This window comes from Elgaria multicarinata, chromosome 2, assembly GCF_023053635.1.
Source record: "Elgaria multicarinata webbii isolate HBS135686 ecotype San Diego chromosome 2, rElgMul1.1.pri, whole genome shotgun sequence".
Classification (NCBI taxonomy): Eukaryota; Metazoa; Chordata; class Lepidosauria; order Squamata; family Anguidae; genus Elgaria; species Elgaria multicarinata.
Genome location: NC_086172.1, coordinates 32577781 through 32602428, shown reverse-complemented (window position 1 = coordinate 32602428; position 24648 = coordinate 32577781). Strand labels below are relative to the sequence as shown.

The window sequence follows — 24648 nt, the reverse complement described above, 5'->3', positions numbered from 1 at the left end:
GGCCTGCTCCTGGCGGTTCCACATAGATCCATCCTCCGATTGGAATCCACTAGGGGAAGAGCCTTCAGCATGGTGGCGCCCCTCCTGTGGAATTCCCTGCCTCTGGAGGTCAGGCAGGTGCAAACCTTGTACTCCTTTCAGCGCCTCCTGAAAACATCTTTATTCCAAGAAGCCTTTCTTTAACATGCAGCCTTGGATTTCTGTTTTTGCTTCTTTTAAATTTTGTTTTAACTGTTTTATTCTGTTTTTATTTTCATTTTACCTTGTACACTGCTCCGAAATTTTTCAATGGGGAGCGGTATATAAATATTATAAATAAATAAATAAATAAATAGTTTAAATGTGAACCAGAGCAATAAATAGCTGTCTGCCACTTCTGCTATTAAACAACAGCCTACGGTCAGCTCATTTGTAAATTGCTAGCATTACATCTCATGGATTAAACAACCCAAAATTAATCTATGATTCACTCTTAGATTAACTTTGAGGTGTTCGACCCATGAATAAAGTACAGGGTCACTTTATTTATTTTTTACATAGTATCATAACTTGATACGTACAGGACATTATTTATAAAAGAAAATTGATTTTACTAGTAGCAGAAACTGCTCTGACTTCTGCAGATAAGAAGCATAGCAGTGGAGAGGTGTTTAGGGTAAAATTGAATATACAAAAACTAATGCCTAATAATTGGCTATTAAGGGTAGTGATCAGAAACTTTTGAGTTATGAAATCTTATAATAGTATTCCGTATACCTAGAGATGTAGAATTTCCAGAAATTTTGAAGCCATGTGAAAAATTTCCTGTGTTTTTGTTTAAAAAAAAAACCCTGGAAATGTTCAGGGGGAAATGAAATAAGTAAAATGTATTTATTTATAGTGCACTTTCCAGATATAGTCACTACGTTGCGTTAGAGCAGCCTTCCCCAAATTGGTGCCCTCCAGCTATTTTGGGCTTCAGTTCCAATCAGTCTCAAGGCAAGTATGGCTTCAGGAACATCAAACAGCTTTATGTATAATTTGGTTTGCTCATAAAATTTAAAAAATAATTACAGTAAACTCAGTTAACAAATTTGTAACTATTATCTGAATAAACTATACTTTAAATTTAATATACCAAACATATTAATTTTATAAGCAAACCAAGTTAAACATTTTTTAGGTTCATATTTTATGTTTGACCAGAGGAACTTCAGCAAGTAGTCCCTGAAACATTTGAATCATCCTAGAAGCAGGAAGAACTGAAGGCAGAGGAAGAATATCTGTTCCTGTTTCTAAGGAAGTTTAGGGAAATTCTTAAACCTATTCCTGTTTGTGGGGTGGAGCTTAGGAAAATCTCATCTGAAGGAAAAACTATTGAGATTTTATTTAGTTGGGAAAGACACAGCTTAGGTATGGTAAGCATCCATATTTAATTTAAGAACCTTTAGACAAACTCAGCCTATTATTTGGAGACATTTTACTCACTTTTGTCAATGATTTTTGTTAATGAACATCTTTTTGTTGTTCAGTTTGAAATGTGGGCTCTAGTGGTAGTGTCAGTCCTATACTTACACCACAGGAACCGGACTATTAAGTTTCTTTTAGATAGAGAGGGTTTATTTTAGTGGCAGCAGTTACAAGGTTTTATAGGTGAGGCAGCATTTCCTAGTGGTGATGTCTGATTGAGAACTTCATTAAAAACTGTGGCAGTGAGTTCTAGACCCAAGCCTCAATTTCATTAAAAAAAAGAAGAAAGAATCCTAAGTTTGACACCCTACTTGCTGTTCCATCGCATTGGTGACAATGGTGGGATTGATTGCTACAACATCTAACCATTACAAGCCCAGAAACACTGGACTCTAGAACAAGACCCAAATTGTCAAGAATGCATTTTCTTCCATATTATGGCATGGAGAGACTGCTTCACATGTTGGGAAATGAAGCATAACTTGGAGCATTCCAACATATTAGATCAATAATTTTAATTAGGAATGGAAGAAATAACTGATGGGAATCTTAGAGAAAGGATTAAAAAAACATGATTCATTATTTCCAGTCGTTTTTACATCTTTAGTCTTTCTGTAAAAGTCTTATTACATCGTTTTTAGATATCATTTGGTGGGGGGTAAAGGTTGGATAAAATATATAAACACCTTACCTTAAATTCTAAAAGAAAATATTTCATAATCCAAAGCTGTTCAGTTTTTCAGAAAAAAATGTCTCTCTGTCTCTCCCCCCACCTCACCCCGGCTGAATTGTTCATTTCTTTCAGGGCTTCACATACCTTGTATGTGTCTAGAGGTGAATGTATTTTAATCTTTAATAAATAAATAAATAAATAAATAAATAAATGTCTAGGGTAAGCTAGTGCCAGTAGTGTTATGTGAGGTTCTACCCCAGATCCTTGAATTTTGTCCTTTATCTTGCCATGGGTTTGGAAATACAGCAAATAGGAAAAGTGAGTTCATGAGAAGTCACACTTCTACATAATATCTCACGGGGGAAGGCTTGTATATCTCACTCCATCCCCAGAAGTATGTGTGAGCTCCTAAATACCCCCACCCCCTTTCTGAACATCCAAATCTGTTACTAGTTACGAGATATCATTTGTAAACTTTTTCTAAGCCCGGTTCATAATGAACGGATTAACATGGTAACTTATGACATCTAAAGCTAAAACAAACTACACGATTTTCTTTTTAATGAAACTTCTGTTACCAAATCTATGTATTATAAAATTTATTTTCTTTGTTCAGAAAACAAAAACAAACTGCAGAACTGCTAAACACAAGTTACCTATCTAAACCCTACAATGTAAAATGTTTTCTTTTCAGATATTGGGAGAGAAACGCAACAAAGTGCAGTCAACACCCCTCTACAGGACAGTACTTCAAGGTTGACTGTGCAGCTAAATCAAACACTTATACTGCAGTTGTACCATGGGATGTATTAAATCCAAAAGCCCCTTCCCGCACACTACTCTAGAAGACGGAAGCAAGGAAGTCACCGGCTACAATAGTGGATGTAACATAGAAAGATCTTCCCTTCTGCAGGGGAAGTCTGGGACAACTTCCTCAGTAAATGCTGCGGTACTGGACTTTGCTCACCGTCTCTCCATAGATATTCTGGACCAAGCTGTGAAACAATGGGCAATAACTGAAAGCAAATACAGCGACATCCCCTTCATAGAAAGTGATGAGCCATGAATTGCAAGGCACGACTCCTCTCAACATGTCTCTGTCAGGCATCTCATGTTTTGGTGCTAGCGCAAATAAAGCGATGTTCAGACAACAGCAGTTGTGGATTTAAAAGACACCAGTTGTACAGAGGCAGATAGCCTTGGTTAAGGCATTGTAATACATTGCCTTTACATTAAATCTTTAATAGAACCACAGTACCATCCAGTGGTTCTAGGGCTAGTGTTTGGCTCAGTGCACCAATAAATCCCATTAGTGTTCAGTATTGACATCAGAACTAAAGATTTACAAGAACAAGGTATATGTGCTCATGTTCTTTTGAAACCTGTGGCACAATGGGCACAGTTGAAAAAAAACCAAGATTGGGCCAGGATTTCAGGAACAAGGCTATGGCTGTGAGAATTACTAATCTAAAAGAAATGTTAAATTTAAGCACAGGATGCAATCTTGGCAAAGTTAAAAACTTCAGAAGTCCTATTAATTTCAATAGGAGGAATTGAAGTGCTTAGCTCTCTCATTGTCATAAGTGCTTAACGTGGGACCTGGACCATGCTAGTTAATGGTTCATACCATCCCTCCTGCTTCCTTTCCTAGACATATCGGATCATTCTGATGATGTGGGGCTAGTATACAACTTCATTCACTTAACACACAAATACTAACTTCAGACCAAAGACATGCTAATGCAGGGAAGATAAAAATAAAAATAACCTTGATTGTTCAATATTTAAGAGAAAACAAACTGCAATGAAAATAGTCTACTGATGTTGCAAGTTCTTGGGTATTATTAAAACCGTTCCAGTGTATTCTGATAATGGCAAAGTAGTTAACCTGATAGCGTAAGAAACGTTCATCTTTTTTCCCAAATCAAAGAGCTTTTGTGTAGGCCACAAAGCAACACACACTAGTCCAGCATCAGGAGAAATTGGTAAGAGCAATTTAATTTAAATCATTATTAGGGGAAAATGCATCAGAGAAAATTAGGTTAGACCAGTGATTTATGGATACAGATATTTCTCTGGGAAGTATTTACGCTGTATCCTCAATATTATTTTCACTGCATAACTTAAAACACCAGACAAATGGTTTTGAAGTTATGTCCAAGGGTCATGCTCTAAGCTACTCAAGCAACATGAATAGCTGTTGAAAAGGAGATTAATTATAACTGTCACTGACCCCTGTTCTTAGACCAACCATACATTGCTCATGCAAAACCATTTCCAAACACTTGCAGTATGTTTTCAGTATTGAATCAAGAGAAAAAATTTCAGGGATGATCCCCAAGCAGGGCTGTCACCTTATTCTGGTGTGTCTCATTGTGTCAAAAGCACAAGTGATGGAAACCACCTTTCCCAGATGCTGTATAGTTCCCTCTTGGAGCAGAACCTCCGGCAGCAAGCCTATTCTCAGCACACAGTAAATTGGAAAGAGCAGCTGCAAGAATAGCAGGAAACCAGCTTGATGTCTCCAAAGCTGAAATCCCGAATATTTCTAAGCATACATGATTTCTACATAATAATGTTACTGAAGTGGCCCTAGTCCAAATAAAATGATACACTGGGTGCCAGATTGGCTCCCTATTAAACTTTATCAAAACTATAATGTAGTCAGTATTAAACAAATGTCTTATCACAAAAGATCTAACATCTGTTTGATTCTGTGTAGTACAAGAATTAACAAGACTTAGAATTTTTTTCTTTTTAAATCAGGAAAATTACAGTAAGTAAATATGGCAGTAGCCGTAGCTTAAAGCACTATCTGCAGCACAACTTTGTAAATCTGATATTTCAGCAGCATAAAGAAGAAAGCTGCACCCTAAACTACAATGTATTACAATATATTTTTACAATATGTGTTGTTTTCTTTCTACCCAAATGATTAATTACTTGCAATTGTGTTTGAATAAAGAAATGTTTCATACTGTTGTATATTTATCTGAAACACCAACTCTGCAGTGAAAGCATTGCCTGCGAGATTTTCTTTATTTTTTACTTAAATATGGGTATCGAGCCTGAATTCTGATCAAAGGCTTAAATATATGGGTATTGAGCCTGAATTCTGATCAAAGGCTTTTAAATTTAATCACAAAACCTAGATTTCTGAAATTTGGGAACAATGACATTTTGCTTTCCAGCAAATAATGGTTACCTGGCAGAATCCTTGAATTAGTGGTTTTAAAAAATTAGAGCCAACAGGATGCTGTGTGTAACACTGTATTTGCTAGAAGATCTTAAACAAGAGAGACAGTTGGGGATAGGATGTTGGTTGGAATGAAGGAAGCTCAGCTTAAATCTTACCCACTACACACAAAACACATTGGTCGCCTTGGATAAAATGAGTAGCCGTAGTTTGCATTCAGCTTCTTGGGGGGGCAGGGGGAGAGTGGAATACAAATTGGATTAAACATCTCAAGGGCTAAAATTTGTCAGCCTTTGGGCTAAATTGAGCCATTCTCAAAAGTGGTTAGAAGGCAAATAGGAGGAGGTATTTTTTTCCAAAGCTGGAGATTGGCAGAGAACATCAAAACAGAAGAGTGGTTTGCAAACCAAAGAATCCCTCATTTGCTCCTTTCTTCCAGATGGGAAATGGTTCTAGAAGAAAGCTGGTTTCACATGAAAAATGGAAACAAAAGGAGTGCCTCTTGCATTCCACCCAGAGCAACATGTAATGGGATGGACAGACAAGTGGGGAGCTCCCCCTTTTGATAGCTGCATAGTATACAATAGGTTTGGGTGAGGATTGTCTCTCTGTATCTGTCCATCTTCACTCATTGAAGTTAGGAGAAATTACTGTACATTTCTTAAACCTTTGGGCTTGGGGAACTATTAATCTTGCTCTATGGTATTTCTGCTTTGTCATTCTGCCCTGTTTTTTCATTCACTATTACTGAAAACTTTTTTTTTCCCCACGGAAGCTTTTCCACTTTCTTCTAGAGTCTTTCACTATCTTCAGAGAACTCTAAATTCTGAAATTATATGGATTGCCATGGAAACAAGTTGAAGAACGATGGTTTTATCGGCCCAACTATAAAAAGCATATGAAGTGTCAGCGTGCAACAAACAACAAAGATCTGCAATTGCTTGTGACATGTACATTATCATCGATTAACCACGGCTATATCAAAAATCAATAGAATCTAACTCAAGGCCATTGTTACATCTGCAAGAGCCCAAGGAACAGAAGACAGCGAAATTTCTGTCATTATGCTGTGGCAGGAATTGTGGAGGGGTGTGTGTGTGCTTCCACAATTTGTGTAGAAAAGGAGCAACTGTAGACCGGTGCTTTGTTCAGCTTTGGCTAGTGTACAAACTGATCTTTTCTGGACAGTCGGTAAAAACTAATTGAGCTTGAACATGCTTTTTTATGCTACTTTTCACCAATCATTCTTTTTTTGCTGTGTTTAGCTTTTGTGTTGCTGCAGCTGAGCTCTTATTTTATGGATATTCACTAGTCTGAGAGCCCTATTTGGGTGGTAGATTGAGAAAATGAGCACAGAGAAGATAATACTAAGAATCAGTCCTGAAATGGAGTTTAAACTGGTGAGATTAGGCAATTCAGAACCTTTTGATCAAGTAAAAAGGCTACCCGGATTAGTTACAGCAGATTTTAAAATAATAATTATATAAGTACTTATAAAAACTGTGAACAACATGCTGCTTCACATCCAGAAAAAAATGCCTCTTCCAAAATGCCATTGTCAGACCTTGCTTTTATGAAATATGCTTATTTATGCAGAATGAATCAACTGGCTCATAAAATTAATGAACAATTAGCCAAATACAAAAATACAACCACATGTTTTTAGGTACACAGCCACTCGGCTACAAATCAGATCCTGATTTATCAGGACAAAGTCATCACAAGTGGCCATGATATAGTAGCTAGAACATGTCCTTTTGGACTGCTGCTCACTCAATGTGGCATGGTTCTTTCAACAAAGACACCATTTATTCTCCTGAGCTTCATGGAGGGTATTCCTCATGGCACCTCCTAGAGCAAGATCTTTCCCTCACTAGGGAGAGGAACCATCCTGCTTTTCAGGTCTGGTTGGAGCTCCTAGGAGCCCAACCTTAATATTTCTAAAAAATATGTCTCTTTTGTAGTTTTTTATTCCTTGCTTTTCTTTCCTTTACCCTTCCTCTGCCCCCACTCTTTAAGCTAAGTAGTTGGTGGTGGGGCGAGACTACTGGGGTGGGTGGGGGAGAGAAGAATTTGACTTTTAGGGTCTGTATTCCACATCCTCAGCTGGGAGGGGACTTGTCTACTACCCAGCATAGACCCCACGGCAGGGCTGAAGAGCTCCCATTTCCAGTACGGGAGTGGGAAAGCCGTGGAGGGTCCGCAAGTCCAAGTACAATTTTGGTGTCACTTCAAGGAGGATCCCATAGCACTGCAAATGTGAGTTGCATAGCATCCCCCTACCCCAGACATGCAGCTACCAAAAAAGGAACCTGAGCCACAAGTTTTAGGTTGGGTGGAAGGGCTAGTAGCCCAGGAAACAAGAGGGTCCTTGGCTAAGGCTATGTAAGAATATGAAGTCCCTTTCCCCAAGAAAAAAAGCACATGGATAAACAAGTCCAAGGCCAGAAGGAGTTCCAAACAGAAACACAAAATGACCAGCTAGTCTCCTCAGATTCCAAGTCTGCTAGCACTCTCTCCTCTTCATCACATTCCACTATTTCTCGTTTGCTCCACTGCCATTCCAAGAAACCCAAGGGCAAGCCTCAGTAAAGGAGAAAAAAAGTCTGGAAATTCGTTAGATTCAGATAGGGAGTCTGGGGAACTGTTAGAGGAAGAGGTGGAAATCTTGCCACAGCAACCTCACCTTTTCCCACATTGCTGGTAAAAGCATGCATGGCAATAAACGCCAGGCTTGAGGGGGTGGTTCTTGCTTTTCCAATCTGGTCTGGGGAGCAGGACAGCTCCCCTCCCTGGAGAGGGAAATAGACGTGAACCTTGCCTACTTGCTCCAGGAGGAGTTGCCATCCCAAGTGGCGAATGCCCTTCATGATGCTCAGCAAATTCATGGTGAGAAAATTTGTTTTTTTAGTTTAGTCCCAAGAATTTGGGAATCTTTATATGAATTTTTTATTTTATATGGAGAAGTAAAAATTCACAAATACCGGTGATAGATAACCTCCCTCTCTCCCGGCCTAGACCTTTAACAGCTAGATGGCTCTTCTCCTTCTAAGCCCATACTTGTCTTCAAAAGCTGTAAGTCCTTTTCATTACATATCAGTAATAAGCATTTCACTCAATGCCTATTATTCCCTTGTATGTCGATACCATAATTATTTATTTGCCGTGTTAAAACTGGAATTAAAACAAATTTAAGCTAATATTTGTCCGAATCTATTGTAACTTCAGATCATCGCTTCCAAGAGACTTAAAACATGAGTCCAAAAATTCATCTGTTACTTCTTCTAGAACAGCTGGCTTCCACTTTGGGGACTGGTCTTTGTCAATAAGCACTACCAGAAAAGAAGAAAAAAAAAGAACGTTCTCAGATAAGAGGCCTTCCTTAATATTTGCATCAGAAGCAGCAGATAAGATTCCTCTGCTAAACGTATAGCAAAGGCAAACAATTGTAATAAATCAACACGTTATGTGCGGTCTTTGGATTTCTTGAAGTGAGAAGTAAATATTGTTTAATTCCCACCTTCCGGAATAGAATGGCTAAGAATGCAACATTAAAGGTGTTATTTCAACCATCTGTGCTCCATACAATGTGAAGAGCTTGCACATAAGTTAATCAATAGACTAATCATTGGCCCAAGGCTGCTGCATTCATATGTCACTCGAGGCAGAGCAGAGGATCTGTTGTGCTAGCGCCAAAGTCAAAAGTGTAACATATTTTAGCTCTTGCAATCAAGGTACCCAGTAATTTTAAGGGTAGTGGAGTGCAGCACTCTATAATGACTACGAGTGCTGTGAACTTTAAAGGAGGTTTGACCCTTTTCCTTCATGTGAGGTAGCAGATTTTTCTCACCCCATGCCTGTGGCACATCAACATTTCTGCCTGTTATAGCACTAGAATGTTAAAAGTCCTTCCCAAGTAAGTTTTGTGTGATGTTTTACATTTTTAAGGAAAAGGTTTTTCCTACTTCTACTACTGAGACATTTCTGTAGTCTGCTTTATTATTTTTTTGAGGTAAGTCAGCAAGGATACATGGGCCTTTGGAGCAGGCATGCACTACAGCATAGAACTGAAGGAAGGAAATTAGTGCCTATAAACAGGTTTTAAAAGACGAAATACTTAACAGGTAAAGAATCTGTAGAAGCTAAGAGACAAAGAGAGGAGCCATCACCTGGTTCTAGACGTTTGACAAAAGTTCACAATTCAAACTAAGAACATGCGTAGCAGCTTACTTTACTCCACAGTAACGGGCTAAGTGGAGCAAAAAAACCAATTCTGAGGGGGATTACTAGTTGGATAACCCTCAGCATGAACAGGATGGGGACAATCAGGGTAGAAGTTGTATTGTCCTAGTGACAATTGTCACTTCTAGCCAACACATCCAATCTCAGTGCTGTAGTATTCCCCCTTTAGATAAGAAAAAAAAAGAATCAAGCTATTTAAAATAAGAAATGGATTATCTACAGCTGTTCTTAATGTGTATTCCTCAGTCAGCACTGCATGCTGAATAATCTGGTTCTGCCCTCTATCTGACTCCTAGATGGTTTTAATAAATTTGCACATTGCCAGTTGAGAACCAAAGTTGTTGGTATTCCTCTCTGCTCTGAGATAGAACTCTTGTTTCCTTGAAGAATCCTCTTAACAGTGCTTGTCATTTTTTTTTCACCGAGAGAATTTAGCAATGGAACAGCTCTCTCCCTACCATAATGGGTTATGCAATAAGTTCCATACAGGTAGCTTGAAAAGCAGGGCAATTGTATTAGAAACATCTTCAATATTAATCCTTTAACATGATAATGATTGACCAACTTCCTTGATCCACAAGAAAATAAAACCTCAAAAAGCTGTTATGCCATTTGTCCAACTCGGTTTGGCAATATCACCATCAGGGTATGCTATGTTTGTCCATCTTTAATGTCTGCCCCACTACAGAATGCACAGCCACAGGCACTGTGGGAGAGGCTACACCCTTCACTTACTGTGAAGGGCGCAACTCTGTGGTGACGATGGTAGATAGTGACCAGATAATGTGGTTTCCATGTCTATTCACTGGTTGACCCAAAAAAAAAAAAAGGCACATCTGGTATTAAATGGGGATGTAAATCCACATTCCAAGCTCGGACCTCAGCTGAATGTACAAGGAAGGCCAGTATCCCCACGTGGTACTAGGGTCTTATTACTTCGGAACTCAGGTGATAAAATTATATATTGTGGTGCTCCTCTAGGTAAAAAACAATTCCCACCAGTGGAAATACCAGATGGAAGGGTGTTAGTCTGGCTTTCTTCCTGCCATGTTAGTTTTCAACATACAGGAGCATTCCCACATGTAATCATCAATCTACCTGATGACTGGCATTTGGGTCGCTGTAGAAGTCAGGAATCAGGTTTATTCCTCTCTGGCTATTTTTGCACCCTTGTTACAAAGGTTTGTGCTCAATGCCAAATTAGCTGCTGCTATTTTATTAATGACAACATAAAAACATGATGCCAACTAGTGCAAACCCATTAAGTAACTTGAAATGGTCTCTCTGGTTTCAACTTTACCTGCTCGGACACCTTCATGGAAGTCATGGCCTCGCTGGAAGATAAAAGAACTCATTATAATACAGCAACTTCTTGGGTGCATTTTGAGATGTAATTCCCACGGTCAACACTTGCCAACTCCAATTAAAATTAGGTCTAGTCTAGATGTTATATTTACCACGTGTGTAAGTTAACTTTCAATGTTGTGTTTATGTTTGTCACACCTATCCAAGCGGTTGGCTCTTCTGTTATCTACCTCAGGCATCCCTTTCTTGAATTCGGGGGGCGGGGGGGGATGGCATTTGGAATGTTTGCACTGTTCTCTTGCAACACTGCTCAAATGTGTCTGCCTGCAGAGTTGGTGTGAAGTATGCGTCTGCCTGCAGAGTTGGTTTGGGTGTGACTATAGACTATCTAGCACTTGATAGCGCTGGTATGAAGAAAAAATTCTCACTCTGTGAGGGTGTCTGAGCTTCATAAAGCTGACAGTGTGTCATGTGCTAGACTTTGCATTTTTTATTATCTCTTTCTTAAATTGATACTTATGCAAGGCATATACTATAATGTGCATCCTTACAAGATGCTTATCAAAATTCAAGCACAGATCTACTGAAAGCAGCATAGATAAACAACATTGAAGTACTTCTGCTAAGCATCTAATTTACACCTACAGTTCCTAAACCAGTTTCTGAATCAGTGCATGTGAGATGGTTGCATTTGCCCAATCCTTTATTATTATTTTAAAAAGTAATAATGTTTAGACATGTTTGACACACTGCACTGTGATCACAGCACAACCATAATTACCTCAATGCATTTTAAACCACAGAAAAACTGGAAAGGAAGGCAGTCCTTACACTTTCACATGGAGTATTTAATATTGTGAACTGCTGAGAGATTTTATTATGTTCAGCAGTATACAAATGCCACAAATAAATAATGACAGCACACGGCTGGACACTTTCAGGAGGTTTGGGAGCCATTTTTGCTCCCTGCTTGCCCACCCACGTGGGCTGCAGTCTGCAGCACCCCAAAGATTCCTTAAAAAAACTGCCATTTTGCCATCAAAATTTGGCAGCAAACCACTCTGTAGTGTTTTCAAGCTAAATTTGACCCTTTTAGTGCTCCACAGCTGCTATGAATGCCATTTTGGGGGCATTTATACATTTAGATAGAATGACAGATAGAGCCAGGAGCACTTGGGATGCACACCCTGAGACCTCTCTCCCCTGGAAACACAAGATTGAGCTGCAGCCTGCCACTTACCCACATAAGCTCTAAACAAATACTATCTGCCTCTGTTACATAGCAGCATTACATAGCTCAGACGACTGGACAAACAGGAAGTGCCCCAAACATCATTATGAACTAGGAAGCCTGACGGCTGATCCAAGGAACCATAGCTATTGATAAAATTACTAGATTGCACGGGGCTCAAAAGGCACCGATATGCACGACTTCTTACCATGCATGCTTGGCTCAGTCTATACTCCATGATGAGGACATCTTGCAGGCTTAAGGAAGCTCCTTCTCTAAGCTGCCTGAAGGTCATCTTTAGAGACGTTGGAGACATTTTACTAATTGTCTATGGAAAAAGTTAAAACATTTCCCGTGTGAATTTTCTATTTCCAAAGATGAGGAACTTTATATCACAGTTTTCAAATAAGATTGCATTCCTATATCAACTCTCTGCAAATAACAGTAAGAGACATATTCTAGTAAGATTCAAGATCATAGATTAGGATACATCCCAAAAACATTTTCATTAATGGAAAAGATACTCATGTGTCCAAACCTGATTCAAGGTGCTGGTTGTAACCTATAAAGCCTTACATGACTCGGGACCACAATACCTGACAGAACATACCTGGACGCTACGCTCGACATCTAAGGCCCTCCACAGATGCCTACTCTGATGGAGGCGCAGAAGATGTCAACAAGGGTAAGGGCTTTCTCAGTGGTGGCCCCCGAATTATGGAATGAACTTCCCATAGCTTATACATTCTTATCAAAAGAGAAGGACTGTTAAAAGAATTACTGAGATGAATTGGTTCTTCCTAATTACTTAGGAAGAAAAACTTTCCGGAAGTATTAAGGCCTAGATTAAGTCAAGTGTGGACATCCTGTAGCCTTCCAGATGCTATTGGACTGCAACTCCCATCATCCCTCACCATTGACTGTGCTGGCTAGGACTGATGGGAGTTGCAGTCTAAGAACATCTAAAGGGCCACATGTTTCCCACCCCTGGCCTAGATCCAAAGAATGCTAAAACTAGTTCTGCCATTCAAAGGAAAATGCCAGAAGCCCCCTTAGGCACACCTAAAGTAGCTCTCTGAAACTCAGTACATATTATTATCTACTTTCTACAGGCACATGATGTGACCAGCACTTCTGACCACTTTTCAATGACAAAGCCTAATCAATCAAGTTGCCTCTCACTCCTTCCCTCACCCCCAGTACATCATCAATAAAAACTGTTAAAGGAAAATCACACCTTTTATTTGTGCAAGTTGTGAGTGGAGAAGGAAACTTCTCATTTGTTAAAATTGTGTAGAAAGAGAGAGAAGGTTATACCCCTAAAAGTGGCCTAAAAATAATCTTAAATAACTTATTTATTTTTTAAAAAAATCTTCACCTGGGCGACCTCCTTTCTGAGAAACATTCTGGAAATGAGAAATTCCTTTAAACAGGGCCAGGAAGCATGGAAGTTGAACTTCCCCAAGGCAGGGGAGCTCCTAGCCTCAGTCTGGAATAGGTAAGTTTTAGAATAGGGGTAGGCAACTGGTGCCCTCCAGATGTTTTGGGCTACATCTCTCACAATTCCTGACCACTGGCCATGCTGGTTGGGCCTGATTGTTCAAACCCTCTGGAGGGCACTTAGTTGCCTGTAACTTAGAACACAGAACCTTAACAGAAAAAGAAGAAGGTACCTTATGCGGGAACCGTTTTTTCTCATACTCAAAGAGGAGATTCTCCCACTTAAACAAGATCTCCTCCTTTCTGGATCTAGCCAAGGGATATTCTGGATGTATGACCTACATAAGAAAGGGCTAAAGACCAAAGAGAGAGCTAAATTGATTCAGAGGCCAACTGTGGACCCAACAGTTCAAAAACCCTTGGAGAACTCTACAACCACAGGCAGCTTTGGCCAACAACCAAGAGTCGATCCTGCATGTTTACTGAAGGAACTAACATTCTCCCAGGAAACAGCCAAACAAATCTCTTCTGTAGGAGAACAATCCCAAAGGGTTGCTGAAGCACTAGAACTTCAGACAGCATGGAAAGTAATTTCCCAGATACTTGATAAGCTAAAACTAATACACCTCTTAACTTACCCAGCTAATGTAGCTTTAGTAGCCTTCACCTCCATGGACCTTGGCTTGCAAGTAAGACAACGCATTTACTGCACACACATACCCCAGCTACCACTGAAGGGAGGAGAGGTGTGTGGATGTGCCTTAAAAGAAGCCCTGGCATAGAGCAACAAGGGATGAGTTCTCTTTAACATTCCCCTCCCAGAAGAGAAGAGTTGGGAGGTAAAACTATGCTTCTTTCTTCTAGCCTTGGCCTCAATTGGCTAGAGCTGCTTTGAAACATAATCTCCCTAACTCCCTTGCTTACACTAAGGAGGGAAGGAAATAAGGAGAAAATGGAGAGAGGAAGTTTATTTCAGTAAATTAGCAAGGTATTTTGAGTACAGTCACAGCAAAGGAGGGCCGCGCTGCCTACACCTGCTTCCTAGTTGAAGCAGGAACCAAGTGGGAGTAGAGCGCCTCCTTTTTTTGGATATGGTAAACTTCAACTTCCTGCCTCCTGGTCCCAAGGAAAGGAACTTTCTGAGAATATGCAGGCTGGTTTTTCTAGAATGTAAAAAAACAAAGAGAAGCTTGAAAGATATGGCTGGACTATGAATGACATTCAGCATTGTAAGTGACATTTTGCTAGCACCATGGGGTTGGACAGATGGTGAGATTGCTGTTGTTTTCAATGGGGATATTAAACTCCTAACCCACAGGGACAAATGGCAGATTTCCAGCCATCAGCATCAGCAACATTTCTGGCTCCTGATCACTCAGATATTTTGCGCTCTCTCTTTCTCTCTCTCTCTCTCTCTCTCTCCAGACGCCAGCTGATAAAAGCAGTGACCCATTTTGCCTGGGCTCTTACATCTGCCAACTCCCAGCTGCTGGGCAGTTCCTGCGAGTACACATAGCACAGAGTTTTCTGCCTCTGGTTTAGTATATATGAATCACTACCAGCTGGCTTAACGGCAGAGACAAGGAAAGAACAAACACTGCTCTGCAAAAAGGAAGGGGGAAAACCTTGTTAACAACATCTGACTTCAACCTTTCCTTAATATCGCAGTTCCTTTATCATTCTCTACAACCAGGGTCCATCAAAAGGGATTAATTTGCTGCTGTACTGTATTGGCATGTCAGTTGGTCCCTTAGGCAGCCCAGTCATAAGCCATTTAGGGATTTAAAAGTTTAGACCAACACCTTGAATTGTCCCCTGAAAGCAACTGGCAACCAGCACAGGTCTTTCAGGATAGGTGTAGTATGGTCCAAGTACTGCACCAATTAGCCAAACAGCTGTCACATTTTGCACAACTGGATACATGGCTTCTTAACCACTACTTGCTGGACCACAAGGTAAAGCAAAATAGCTGTGAACCTAACTTAAGCATGGGCCAGAGTGAATTTTACTGGAGTTCAGCAGAAATCTGAAGCCTACACGTAACGTGGGATGGAGTGAATTGGCAAGAAACAGTATACTGTACACACACACACACACACACACACAAGCAATGCATGCATGCAATGCCCCCAACGAAGATGCTGGTGAAGTTCACCAAACCTGGGCCTAGAAATTAGTTTGAGGGCTCAGTGATGCTTGCCTCAGTTGGAGGGGTAATGACTAGAAGCTCCCAAATTCTTTGAATCAGAGAATTCCTTGCCCACCCCACCCCATCCCCGTCACATGCTCAAAAAAACCTGCTGAAGGTCAAACAGCATCCCACCACTGAAGTTCCTTGGGGCAAGGAAGTCCTCAGCAGTAGGTTACTGTTTTCCCACCCAGCCCCAGTTGTTTCGGAGGCTGCTGTTGCTTTAATTCTCCCTATCGAAGGCACCAGTACGTTATTCCATGGACTGCCCTTGAGACAAGGGGATCCCCTGGAGAGGGTGGCTGATGTAGCAATTTAGTCAAAGAGGGTCTTTAAATGAGCAATTTATAGCACGCTCATTACTGGCTACTCATGGATGTTGGCGGGTGGTTCTGATGATGATGTCAGCCTACTGTGCATCTCTCGCTCCATATTTCGGTTTTAGCACTAAAAAGAAAACCAAAGAAAACCCGACTTTTCTGGGATATAACGTTATTTCTCGGGTTTTCCTGCCGTGTGCAAGCAAAGTTGCGCTATAAAATACCCACTAGAGGGCACTGTCCCATTCAACTGCATTCAGGCTGTACAAACCACGTGGCCGCTGCTCTGTTCCTCATGTAATTACAGCTCGTTGCAGAAGCAGAAGAGAAGCAGGAAGCAGAGGCATGGAAAGGGAACATGATTTCCCCGTCTGATGAAGCTTAAGCTGTTTCCCATTTTGAGGACAGGGCAGGGCAGGACGGGGGGGGGGGGGGAGCTTGCCTCATTTCCAAGCCAATCCAATGTTAGTCAGGGGGATTTGCCCATCTCTAGTCTTTCCAGACTAAAGAATAAGCTAGAGGGTCTCTTCCTGTTTCAAACATACCATTATTATTATTATTATTATTTATTTATTTATATAGCACCATCAATGTACATGGTGCTGTACAGAGTAAAACAGTAAATAACAAGACCCTGCCGCATAGGCTTACAATCATGTAAAATCCATACTATTTACCAGGGTCAGGTATCCGTAGTGGGTTAACAAATGTGAAAAATTCCTGTAATTGTGATCTGTACAAGGAATCCCAAAGAGGCTGAAAGTGTAGAGGTTCTAACTGTAGCTGCGTGGGAAGTAAATGCTAAAATGGGGGAACGACAGAAGCGTATGGATAGTGGACGCCACATTCAGAGGTGAAGTACTGATCCTTTCTACTAATACATATATTGTGCCAAGCAGAGGTGACAATCAAGAGTAGTAAACTGAATGGAGCGTGGAGGAGGGATTGGCCAATTACGAGAGTGAAAGAAAAGATGAGCTGCTAACAAGGGGGAATGTGTCTTTCTTTCAAGTGAGAGTAGCTCACCTGCTGCAGCTCTGCTTCTAGACGCATTCTGTTTACTGCAAGGTGGGCTTGACTCCTGGCAAGAGGCAGCATGCGAGAGGCATCCAACAGCTGCACGCGCCTACCAAGCGGACTCTCTCGGAAAATTCTGTGCGCTAACAGCTCTCCAGAGAAACGAGAAGCATCCAATCACGACACTTCGTGCTCGGAGAAATTGCATTTCCCACCTCCCTTCTCAGGGAGGAAAGAGGCATCAGGATTAATGAGAGATGAACAGCTGTGCTTTCGAGGGAGGGCTGGAACTGAAGTTGCCCCAGATTAAGGGATCCTCCTGGAAACGGTAGTTTGACTAATCATCCGGTTTACAGTGTTCTATTGATTGAAAGATGAAAGCTAAGAAACTCCTTGTACAAAGCTACGGTGAATAACGGAGGGCGACCTCAAAGTGACCGCTATCGCCCATTCACGGGTAAATGCTGCAATGGGGAAATATGACTTATTATGGAAAACATGAAAACCTCCAAATTGGCAGGTCCTTGCAGATGTATTCAGTAATGACACCATGCTGGCCTCCATCCATAAACGTGTCCACAGTTAAGGTCAAAAACCCAGCTTTGCATTCTCCAGTCCAAAATATTTACAGTGACAAATATTTTCGCTTTGCCAGAAGGCAAGTCTGAACTGACTATGCACAGAATGCATTGTGGACTGCCAAGGAGCCTTAAATCATCAGGCCTGGGGAATGGCAATCTCTGTTTCATTTCATCCACATGGCCACTAAACTCACTGCACAACAATTTAAACTCTGTGTGTGTGTGTGTGTGTGTGTGTGTGTGTGTGTGTGTGTGTGTGTATGTGTGTGTGTTGTGGGGCAGGGATAGATAATCATCTATCATATCCAACCATGCAGTCAATAGGTTTGATCAAAGAGCCAGTGTGGTATAGTGACTAAGGTGTTGGTCTGGGAGTTGGGAGGTCCGGGTTCTAGCCCCCGCTCAGCCATGGAAACTCACTGGGTGACTTTGGGCCAGTCACAGACTCTCAGCCCAACCCACCTCACAGGGTTGTTGTGAGGATAAAATGGAGGAGGAGGAGGAGGAGGAGGAGGAGGATTATGTATGCTGCCTTGAGTTCCTTGGAGGAAAAAATGCGGGATAGAAATGAAATTAAAAAATAAATAAATAATAAAATAAATGTGTTGTGGGGTAAAAGCCAACTCTAGGTAAGACTAAAGCTGGGGATGATTACACGGCTGCACTCATCCACAACAGGTTTAAAAATGGCCACTATGGAGCAATTAGTCACCTGTAACCCAACCCAAGGTGACATTTTGCAGAAACCAGAACAGAGTGAGGTTATACATCCAGACAGCCTTGTCTCTGCTGTCTTAACAGCTGTTCTTTAAGACATATTTTTCTACATTTTTTATTCACAAGCCCTTTGGAAATTCTGAGTGAGACTGGTTGACAGGTTACTGTCTCCTACTGTGTGTTTAGCCATTATGTGTGTGTGTGTGTTTTAATTCCATCCCAACTTTGATTATTGTTTTTAAAAGATATTTACATCTGACTAGCTGGAATATAGGAATGCATATTCAAATACAGATAGTTGGCCTCTACACATGGACACACATTTCTACACACAGCAGCTTAACACCTACAATTCCTGACCTAGCCAGTGATGCATGGGCAAATGACCTTAACTGGACATCAAGTCAAGTGGCTACCAATGATAAATGATACTGTAAGTTTCATCTAAACATGCTCTCTTTTTTTTCCCTGGTCAATACCCAATTGGCTTTTATTGCAGAGACATGGAGAAGTGCATACATCCTGTTACCTATTATAGTTACTAGTGATAAAGAACAGGGGTGGAATTGACAGAAAGACACTGATTCAATTAAATGAACAGTACTTAGGCTTACAAATTGCATGGCTTTGTCTAGACGGGGATTTAAAGGTATAGTATCCTGAATTAATTAGCATCTGCTAAAGCCCATCAAAATACAACTTTCTTTCTATATTTGCCCTGATTACACCAACCAGATCAAATCCCAGGCTTTTCCATAGTAAAGAGTTACTTTTAGAGTCAAGTTAGAGCAATATTTTAGTTAGCTAAAGACCAAAACCTCCATAAGCTAAATGGACTGTAAGGTACATTTGTCTTTTCAGTAGTAAAACTTACAGTAAGACACTGAAAACAAGTCAGTTACCTCCGCTGAAAATACAACACAGAGACATAAGTCAGGGGAGGTAGCACATTAGCCCCATTCATCAGCCAGAGGACTAAGGGCCACTCAGAGGACTAAGAACAACTCGCTCTCATGAAAAACATGGTGGCAATGGGAAGACCAGCTTGGGCTCACCCATCAGCTAGGGATGGAGCTGTTGCAGGGAGCTTGTGGTTCTTTCCAGAAAGTACTCAGTGCCCTAGGACCACAGAAGAGATGGCAAGGCCACTGAAGGCGTCCTTCATCACCCAGGGGAATGACAACTATTGGGATGTGCATGTACGTGTGGGCATTTGTTTTGTTTTCTATCAATGCAATCTGTTGCAAGTTGCTTTCAGTATTTCCTTACCAGCAATTGCAGTGTGAAATCACTGAAGGCAGAGACAAACAAACAAGAACAAGCAGGCAGCACCAATAAATTAATAATTCCCCAATTCATACTTTGATAGAACCTGTGGCACAGATACAGAATAGCATTACTATTACAGGCATTGGTGGTGGTTGGGAGGCAGGCAGCGACAAATATTTAGCTGCTCAATCTTCAATCATTGTACCTATCAAAAACACCATTTAGCTGTGCCCCTCTTCAAATGAACAAAGCCAGTTCTAATAGTTAAGATAAGCCATAATTAACAGCCACAAGGACTGCTTTTTCTAACACATAAAGTCTTATTCCAAAGTGCTGTTGCCCCAGCTGCCATCGACTAGAGATGTGAAGGCCTGGGGGGAGGGGAAATGAAAAAATGTGTGGGGGGGAACTGTTCCCCTGCCCCCGGTTTTTTCTGAAGCCTTTTTTGTTTTTCCCGAAAAATTGAAAAAAAAATGAAGAAAAAATGGATTATGGGATGTTTTATTTTAGCATGATGAATAAAATGTTTAAAACAAGGTGTTCAAATATTTACTTCTCCAAATGATTTCTAAAAACTATGTACAGTATTAGATTATTACAATTTCTGTGCACCGAGGACAAGCAAGTCCTAGGTTGCAAATTGAGACTACAACTCTCAAGTGCAAGATGCATTTCTGCCTCCAGGGGGCACTGTCACTGAAGCAGAGACTGATAGTGATAGCTGTAGCTCAGGAAATGAGTCTGATTAAATTTCATGCATATTTATTGAATCTTGGTTTCCTCCCCCTTTTTTTCTCAGTTCTTTTTATGGGAATGGATGCTTTATGTCTGCTTGACACTGTGGAGGACTAGCGGAGACATATACTAATGTTGATGGTTTCTTCTGTTGTTGTTGTTTTAAATTATTTTTTGCCTGCTCCTCATAAACTGGCAAAACCAAAGAGGTTCCTTACAGTTCAGGTGTTCCTAAGAGTTCAGGAGCTTGTAGCTCCATTTGTTACCAATAAGGTAAAACAAAAGTAAAAAAGTAAATTCAGTAATAAATGTTTGAATACACTGTACTTTTAATATACCAAATGTAATAATTTTATGTTCCTAAAGTAACAAAGTGACTTTCAATCTGTAAAAAGTGCTAATATTGCATTTCCCCCCCAATTTTTCCCAAAATTTCCATTCCTCCCCCCCCCACCAAAATGGGGGGAAACGGGTTTTTCCCATGGCTTCAAAATTTCTGGAAATTTTACATCTCATGATTCAAGACAAACAGCAATTTCACACCACTGAGGATGACACACATCTTACATTTTGAATATATATCGTCAATAAAGAGGCATTTATTCAAATGATCATGGTAGAGGTTTAAGAAAGTATACTACTCTTTCTTCAATTAAGGATGCACAAGTCCCTGCTACATCTAAACAGATCTCTCTTGTGTTCATATTCAGGTTTTAGCGGTTTCACTATATTCAAAAGCCCTTGATCCAGGATTAAGACTGAAACAAATACATTTATTCAAGTACATCTTTGACTCAATAAACATGAACAATTCAACATGAACATCATGATGTTCACGTTCAATAAACATGAACATCAACACATTTTCAGTTAAATGTGCACTTCTTCAATTTGGTTTTATGTACAGCAACCCCTTGGTCAAAGCTAATATAATATAAAACCCAACCATTATGATCTTAGTAACCCTCACAATAGTTTTTTTTTAATTGTTATAATTGAAGTATTTAAAATTAAGGGGTTATAGCCAATGCTGCCCCTCCATTCACAGAACACTCTTTCATCCAGCTGAAGTTCCCATAAATTGCAGTGGGGAAAGAGGATTTTAAAAATAATAATTCCTCCTTCCTTCCCTGAGCCCCCACTAAAATTTGCTCCGGAGACTTGGGAGTCTGTTCAGAATAGTTTGAGAGGTGGCGTGGGGACTGTAAAAGAACTGTAAATTTAAGTCATGGGCACACAGCACTAGTTGAAGAGTGTCTTTAGATGCCAGGCAATGGATCTGGAATAAACCAGCGTGCCCCACAGGAAAAAAGAGAAGGCGGTTAGATCTGTTGAAAGTGCCCCCCTCTTCAAATTTATTACACAGATAAGCTACCATTAACCCCATTTCCCTACAGAGCTGTCATTATTCCCATTATTCCCACATGGTGATTTCCCCAGTGCCACACCTGTTCACCTTGTAGGTAGTGCGGTAGGTCTAAAAATGGCATTTGAAGTAGTTTGAGATAGACTTTCCTAAAATAGCAAAAACATGTAATACAAACATCACCTTTACTTGATGAAGCGCAAAAGGAGAGCCATCCGTTTTCAATTTTTGAACGATTTCTTCCATGCTGTTTGCTGAAAACAGACTAAAAACAGAGGAGGCATACATAGCTGAGAGAGAAAAGTGGCTTTAAAATACTGCATTCTTAAGTTTGGGCACATAAAGTTATCTACATATTCATTATACTGCAAAGTATGAATGTACTGTGTCTGCTCCAAGGACATAGCATACATGTGAGTAAGGCGAAACTTTTGACCCTATCATGAGAAGCCCTCAGTAAGATTTTAAAATTTGAGCGTCTTTAAAAGGATTGAACCGCAGTCCTTAAATGTTTGTGCCAATATATTTGTCAAAGAAACCACCATATCACCATACTGCAACATTCTCCAGTTAAACAGCAGTGCTTTCCTCACCCTAAAAAAATAACAATTGTTGGCACGTCAGGTTTTAGCACTGACTGCAAGGGTATCAAAACTTAACATGACCAAAGTGATTGATATATCAGACATTTGTTTAAAAAACAAACCAACCTCAAAGGCATTCAAGTTTTTATCCACATCAGTTATTATTTAGGCAAGCAATGGTTACTATTACAATACATCACACCATTTCTGCCTATTAATCATTAAAAAGATGAGCTCCGATATTTTTTTCTGGAAGTTCTTGTTCAACAAACCACTCCAATGTAAGCAATAGCCAGCACGCTGTTCTACACTCGTCTGCGAAAATCTGTTTCTAATAAACTTTTGCCTAATGTAGTGTATTGTAGAACATATAGTGAAAAAGATATGAAAAATTATAAAATTAAAGGCCTACATAAGAACGGCAGCAGACCCAAGCCTTTAAATATAGGCCTTGCTCAAAGTGAGGTGGGATGCTATTGCACATGGTTTCAGGCCTACCTAGAACTACCCCTCCTCTTTTCAGTAGGCATAATTGGGCCTGACCTGAACATCCCCCTTCCTTTTTTCCCCCTCCCACTTTGAAATCACCCCATTCAGAAGACACCTTAAACCATGGCATTAACCACAGTGGTTAAGCCAGAAAGCCAGGCTGTGTTCAGAAGACATCTTAAACCATGGCTTTAACCACGGTGGTTAAGCCAGAAAGCCAGGCTGTGTTCAGAAGACATCTTAAACCATGGCTTTAACCACGGTGAATAAGGCTTTTTGCTTTATCCACCATGGTTAAAGCCACGGTTTAAGGTGTCCTTTGAACGGGGCCAACAGGGGGTGGTTGGTTTATGGTTTAAAGTGCAAGTAGGCAGGTGCACCTCAGGGCCTAACCCAAGCTCACTTCCACAATGGAGTCCAGCTGGAGTAGTAACAACAGGGAATAGTTTGCAAAGGAAAAGTAGTAGGCAGGGAGAGGGTTCAGCACACACATCCTACCCCTACAACCTTTTTGCTCTCTGAAGAGCACCCACTCTATACCTGTTAGCAGAAGGGCTACATCTAAAGAGATGAGTTGGTGGCCATCAGAAGGAATTCAGCTTCAATGCTGAACCACAATAACTTAGATGCCACTGAATCAAAGCAGGACTGCCAGATAAATATGTTTTGCAAGTATCTTTCCCACAATCCATTTCTGCTTGCAAAACAGGAACAATAATTGACAAATACCTGTTAATCTTGTCCATATGTTCTCCAAGTATGAACTCTTTCTCTTGATCAAGTTTGCACTGTTACAGAAAATAAAGTAAACCAAAAGATCTTTCATTTCCATACCACAAATGTTTTAAAAAGTATTTACTATGTTTGCGTAAAGAAAGAAAGAAAATTGAATTATTATTCTTAACTCAATTCTCAACTTGCTTGTCTAATGTTACTACACCTCTGCTAACTGGGTTTTTTTAAAAAACAAACAAGCAAGCAAACCAACCAACCAACCACACATTATACTTTGGTCTCAATTCTACATGGGGTTCCCAGTGGTCTCTCATTGAAAATTCTGACTATCTGAACTGCTTCTACAGTGCTGCATCATCAGATACTGCCCAGCCATTCAATGGGCTCATTATCTTAACTGGCTTTCTAAAATAAATTCAATGCTTCTTTGAAATGTAGGGCTACAACCAACGCTGGACTTCCACTTGTGCAACAGACCTCTCCCATCCTCCACTCCCCCTGTGCACCTCCAAAATCTGCTTCGGAGGGTTCCCCCAGACCTCCAAATCAGATGTGGAGAGAAACCACTCCAATGATGGATACCGTTCTGTCAGCTTTCACAACTGGATTTCACCCACAGACACCACTTTTGTTCCGTTTTTATAAGCGATGAAACACAAACAGAGTTCATGTTCCTAAAAGAACCTCCTCACATATTAGAGCTACATTATGAAAACTAATCTACTCTTAGACAGTGTGCAGTGTCAAGAGAAGCCAGCCAGATGTAAAAAGAGACCGAAATGGGCCCAATATTGGGTTGGTGAATATATGAGGCTGCAGCATTGCTGAAAATAAACGGAGCTGGATCAGTCCCTTGGATGGGAGACCTATGTAACACCAGAATAAGAGAAAAGTCTATGCTGGGACTCCTGTCCCTTTAAAGGTTCTGTAGGAGGACAAATGTTAGCAAGGGCAGCTTGGCACACAAGCATTAGAAAATCTCCAAACCAAAGAAGGACTGCACCTGTTTGCGATAAAAGCTGCACCTGCTGAAATGCCTTCTTCCGAGTATTAAGGGGTCAGCCGCCAGGCCTCCTTTTTGCATCCAGCCACCCCACCAATGAACCTTCCT

General features: G+C 40.5%; 2 protein-coding genes across 7 annotated transcripts in view; one reads left to right on the top strand and one right to left on the bottom strand.

Moving 5' to 3' along the window:
• C2H2orf88 (chromosome 2 C2orf88 homolog) overlaps positions 1–3641 on the top strand; it is a 96114-nt gene extending 92473 nt beyond the window's left edge. For all 6 annotated transcript variants that reach the window (XM_063116259.1, XM_063116264.1, XM_063116261.1 and 3 more), the window contains one exon: positions 2817–3641. In XM_063116259.1, the coding sequence (XP_062972329.1) occupies positions 2922–3188 (267 nt within the window). In that variant the 5' untranslated portion in view covers positions 2817–2921 and the 3' untranslated portion in view covers positions 3189–3641. The remainder of the gene's footprint in view (positions 1–2816) is intronic.
• Positions 3642–5379: 1738 nt separating this feature from the next.
• Positions 5380–24648, bottom strand: part of HIBCH (3-hydroxyisobutyryl-CoA hydrolase) — a 62360-nt gene continuing 43091 nt past the window's right edge. The window contains exons 10-14 of the mRNA XM_063116258.1: positions 23532–23590; positions 21913–21994; positions 12305–12424; positions 10861–10894; positions 5380–8650 (exon numbers count right to left, since the gene is read on the bottom strand). Coding sequence (XP_062972328.1) covers positions 8532–8650; positions 10861–10894; positions 12305–12424; positions 21913–21994; positions 23532–23590 — 414 coding nt within the window. The 3' untranslated portion in view covers positions 5380–8531. The remainder of the gene's footprint in view (positions 8651–10860; positions 10895–12304; positions 12425–21912; positions 21995–23531; positions 23591–24648) is intronic.